General features: G+C 54.3%; 1 protein-coding gene across 3 annotated transcripts; it reads left to right on the top strand.

Moving 5' to 3' along the window:
- Positions 1-769: 769 nt before the first annotated feature.
- On the top strand, positions 770-5,075 carry TREML1 (triggering receptor expressed on myeloid cells like 1). 3 transcript variants are annotated; one of them, XM_045542113.1, is made up of 7 exons: positions 770-842; positions 1,023-1,126; positions 1,244-1,355; positions 3,059-3,194; positions 3,550-3,635; positions 4,115-4,167; positions 4,518-5,075. In XM_045542113.1, the coding sequence occupies exons 1-7, from the start codon at positions 800-802 to the stop codon at positions 4,830-4,832; spliced, it is 849 nt and encodes a 282-aa protein (XP_045398069.1). In that variant the 5' UTR covers positions 770-799; the 3' UTR covers positions 4,833-5,075. The 3 variants fall into 3 exon arrangements, with proteins under 3 accessions (XP_045398069.1, XP_045398067.1, XP_045398070.1); XM_045542111.1 differs by having other exon boundaries at positions 1,023-1,355; XM_045542114.1 differs by lacking the exon at positions 4,115-4,167 and having other exon boundaries at positions 1,023-1,355; positions 4,518-4,633.

Here is a 5,075-nt window from a genome sequence, read left to right as displayed (position 1 = left end):
AAGGATAAAGTTTTAAAAGACAATAATAGAAGAGATGGAAGAAAAAGATGAGGAAATCACCTAGAAGGCGGAACAAAATGGACAAAAAGATGGAAAATGAGAGGCAAAACGTATCCAAATAAGATGCATATCTGACATTCAATATCCAACTAATTAAGGAGTTGCAGAAAAAGGGGGGTGGGGAGAGAAAATGGGGAAGTAATTATCAAAGGCATAGTCTGTTTCCCAGAACTGAAGACCGTGGATCCAAATGGAAAGGTCTGGAGTGTCCAGGACAACAAAGAAAGGCAGACCCGGGCTAGGGCACACGGTGGGAGGTGGAAGTTCCTGTTCAAGGCTGTGCTGCAGGAAGGACAATCTTCTGAAGGCCTGGAGTTGGGGGGCACTCATAACGAATTTAGAATCAGAATGGCCGTGCGCCAGGTGCAGGACACTTTACCTTCCTCCTTTGCAGCTCTGCGCCCTCAGATTCTATATTTGGAAGACCCTGAAGGTCACCTTTCCCCTTTCTCTCTTGCCCTCCACTTGCCAGGATCCTCCTCCTACCTCACCCCTTAGCTGTCCCCCCGCCCCTGCCTTACCTGTCCCTACCCTCAGGCGCCGTTCCTGAGCACCAAGCCAGCCAGGGTTTGGAAGAGCTCCCTATCCCCACCCTTGGAGGTTCCCATCAGTCCCTGTCTCCCACTCTGTGGTCACTGAGGGCGCCACGTGACTGCCCGAGGCAGATGTTTCCTGCCCCCAGGGGAGTGCTGTGTCAGTGCCCAGGCAAGCCCCAGCGCTGACATCTCTCTGCCCAGCCATGGGCCCTCACCTGCTCCTGCTGCTGCTCCTGGGACTGGAAGGTAGGGTTCCGAAGGAGCTGCCCCCCTGGGCCCCATAGACTCAGCCCACACCCAGGAGTAATTGATGTTCTTGTGGGTGCCACACCCACATCTGTAGGTCCCAGTGTCCCTACGTTAGAGGGTGGGCTGGGAGGTGCCCCCAGCTCCTGCCCAATACTGCCACCTCCTTTCCTTCCCTAGGTCAGGGCTCAGCTGACAGCCACCCCGAGGTGCTGCAGGCCCCCGTGGGGAGCTCCATTCGGGTGCAGTGCCGCTACCGGCCTCAGGACGTCAAGGCTCGCAAGGTGTGGTGCCGGGTCTCGCCAGAGGGGTGCCAGCCCCTGGTGTCCTCAGGTGTGGATCGCACAGCCCCAGGGAGCAGGCACACATTTCTCACCGACCTGGGTGGGGGCCTGCTGCAGGTGGAAATGGTCACCCTGCAGGAGGAGGATGCCGGGGAGTACAGCTGCATGGTGCATGGAGCCGCGGGGCCCGAGACTGTGCACAGAGTCTCTCTGGAGGTGCTCCCTCCAGGTAAGTTCTCCCAGGCTAGAAACTGCCCCTCTTACCCGGCCTCCCTGCCCCCGCCTCTTGCCAGGGCCCTTGGATCTTGGAGGAGTGGGAGCCCCTGGGGGAAGAGGCACTGGGAGGAGATACCCTTTTGACAGCTCTGCAGGGAGCGGAAACCAAACTGCTTGGGAAGTCTGAGATAAACCAGCTGAAAACCATTCCCTACACACACACACACACACACACACACACTCACTCACGGGCTCCCCTCAGGAAGGCTTGTCCTCCTCACACTCCACGGCCTCAGCCACATCTTCCAGTATTTTCGACATACTTGACGCTATCTTTGCTCTACTTAGAAATGTTTTAGACAAAGTTGAATCTGGGCGTATAAACTGGAATTAATTTGTATAGCTTCCAGTTTTTATTGCTCTCTTAGTGGATCTGATGGCTTAAAATTACTGAATTTGTATCTTAATTAATTTTATAAATCTTCATTGAACATCCAGTATGTGTCTCCTACAGGCAGGATACATTCAGGCCTGAACTACTTCAGTGCCTTTGGTTTTAAAAAGGAGAAAAGTACCATTAATATTTAAGCCAATATTCTCCACTCTATTTTCAGTATAAAGAACACTTTACGATTTACAGTTTTCATTCTCACCACCTTCACCTTTTAGCATTTATGAAATGCTAGAAAGCATTTATTCAAAGAAAATTTTAAAATATTAAAAAAAATTTTTTTCAGAAAAATAGGATATTCTAAAAAGGGGGGGAGGGTGTCTGAAGGGCAAATGGTCAGCTAGCAGAGACTGCTACGATTGTTATGAATGGTGACAAGGCAAGTTGTGACAAGATGAGGCTCACTGGGAAGAGGGGGCAGGGACCTGGAGCCCCAGCCTGCTGCAATGGGACAGGCGTGGTGGAGGATGGTGTTCAGGCAGGGAAGCGGAGCATGGTTTCCAGGGACAGTGTGGCATGCATGTCAGGCAAGCCATTAGCTTCAGAGGGGGTCGTCCAAGGTGAACCAGTAGGCACCAGGAGGGCAGGACATGTGCAGCAAGATGGGGACAACAGCACTTCCGGTTCATTATGTGGCACAGGGTGAGAAATAAGAACGGTGAATCTCTCAAGGTCAAGATCAAGAAGGTCTAGAGGGACTGGCCGGCTTCCTAAGACAAATCTTCAGGCCCAGAGAAACCAACACTGAGTCCTGCAGCCAGGAGTCAAACACGCTGTAGGGATGACAGAAGCCTTGGCCCCAGACTGAGTCTCAGGATCTCAGCAAGGGTCGGCTGGTTTTGCATCTCATCAGGGCTGGCCCACAGTTCCTTAAATCCCGAGGGCGGAGCTCAGGGTGAGGCTCAACCAGCCTGCAGGAGCAAGGTCACCATGAGCAAGACGGCTGTAGAAACCTACTTGGGGTGGGAGGGACGTGGGCGCAGGGGTGAGGGGTGGAGCAGGCAAAACAGAAGTGCAGCGGGCGGGGCTGGTGGTGGAGGGAAAGTGGGTATATTCACAAGCAGATGAAGACATGAAGAGTTGGTGCCCTTACCTGACCTGCGGGATGAGAGGCCCCTGAGGGACATCCCCAGCCTCCCTGTCTTTGGGTTTCTTCATGGGGACCTCTCCCTCCATGGCTCCACCTCCCCAGTCCCTCAGACCCCCACAGGCCATTGTGGCCTGCCCACGGGGATGCGCCCATTGGATGTTTCTTTATGACTCAGTTCCTGGCCTGAGAGAGGAGGAGGAGGAGGCAGAGGAGGAGGAAGAGACACATAAGATGGGCAGCCTGGCTGAGGACCCCTTCCCAGCCCCTGCAGGCAGTGCCAGCCCTTCAGAACCCAGCCAGGATGAGAAGAGGTACGGACAAGACTAGACCTGGGGGGCAGGGAGAAGGGTGGTGGTGAAGACGATGACTTGTTCAGAGCGCCAGCTAAATCGAAGGGGAAAACTTGTGATTCCTCCCACCCCCGGGGGGAACTTCTGGACAGGTAGACAGACAGACAGAGACACACCTCTCTATCCCAGTTCAGCAATGAGCAGTTGTCCCTTCATCCTGGTGGATCTTCAACCAAGATACCCTGATGTGTCCCCCTTCTGTCCTGCCTGAGTCTTCACCAAGAATGTGACCCTTCTGCCACTGCTCCAGGGCCCCTGGCCCGCAGCTCCCCGCAGGGTTCAGGGCTAAGCCTACCTCTCCCTTTCTGTCCCTCAGCATCCCCTTGATCTGGGGTGCCGTGCTCCTGTTGGGCCTCCTGGTGGCGGCAGTGGTGCTGTTTGCTGTGATGGCCAAAAGGAAAGGTAGGTAGCTGTCTATCCTCCTATCCCAGCCTGGCCCTGCCCGTCCCATATCAACCAGTGTTGCAGGCGAGTCCAGGAGTCTAGGTCCGATTCCCTACAGATGGACTTTAGTCAAGGCCCCCACACCCTAGAGTTCCCAGGGCTGAGGGGTGGAGGTGGGGAAGGAGAGTCACCGGGAGCAGGCCTGGGGGAAGTCAGGAGTTGGAAAGGGTGGGGCAGTGGGATGGGAGGAGAGGTGGTGGAGGAGGTGGGGAAAGGGTTTTTGGAGGGTGGCTGAGTGTCGAGGCAGATTGGAGCAGTAAGCGGGTGGGGAGACTTAGGGCAGTCTGGGGTGGAGGCTGGAGAGACGGGGGTAAAGGTTTGGCAGTGGAATGGGGAAAGTGAGTCTGCACTAGCAAAGAGGTTTCAGAAGGGAGTGAGGGGATGGGCTTTGAGCCAGCCCTGGAAGCAGACTGTGCTGCTTTCGTCTGTCCTGCCAGGGAACAGGCTTGGTGTGTGTGGCCGACTCCAGAGCAGCCCAGTTTCAGGCATGGTAAGAGGCTCTGCAGGCGCCCAGCCAAATCCCCCAGACCTTTCATCCATCATGCTCTCTGAGAGGTCCCAGGATGATGGGGTGATGAAAGGACTGGGACCCAGCTGGGGTCCAAGCCCTCTTCCCAAATGCTGTAAACTTGTCACTCATGATCTCCCTTAGTATCCCATCTTCCCAGATTTGGGGAGAAACTTGGAGCTTGAAAATCTTCAAAGTGAAGCCCTCTTGCCCACTGACATTAAGGATTCCAGAGCTAGATCCAGTGTGGTCCTGAGCTTCCCACCTGGGCTTCCCTGGGAATTGGGGCAGAGGGAGGCACTCTCTGCCTGATTTGCCTGCTTTTGTTACAGGGCCCCTCTTCGGTGGTCCACCACATCAGTGACTCTGGACTGGCTGCTGAATTGCCTTCGGATGTACCATATGTTAGGCTCGACTCTCCACCTTCCTTTGACAATACTACCTACACCAGTTTACCTCTTGATCCCCCATCAGAGAAACCTCCACCTCCAGCCCCACCCTCATTGCCCCCTCTACCTGCGAAAGTCCTAATCTCCTCCAACCCTGTAACATATGCCACAGTCGTCTTCCCAGGAGGGGACAAGGGTGGAGGGGCCTCCTGTGAGCCAGCCCAGGATCCACCTGACAGTCAAACTGCATCCAGCTAAGCTGCTCACCATGCTATAAACTCATGAAGACCATCCCCGGGGGTTCTGTGCATCTATCCATCCAGCTCAGGCCCTAGATCCTTAGAATATCTGAGCAAATAGGGGCTTTAAGATGTAACCTAATGTCCTGACTTCACTCAAATGGAAAGTTATGCTCAGGTATGACTGAGATGTCTTGGGGAATCCTCTCATGTTGGTTCTTCTGCCATTACACACTGGGCTAAATAAACCCTAATGATGATA

This window comes from Lemur catta, chromosome 2, assembly GCF_020740605.2.
Source record: "Lemur catta isolate mLemCat1 chromosome 2, mLemCat1.pri, whole genome shotgun sequence".
NCBI lineage: Eukaryota > Metazoa > Chordata > Mammalia > Primates > Lemuridae > Lemur > Lemur catta.
This window is presented reverse-complemented; position numbering and strand designations above follow the sequence as displayed.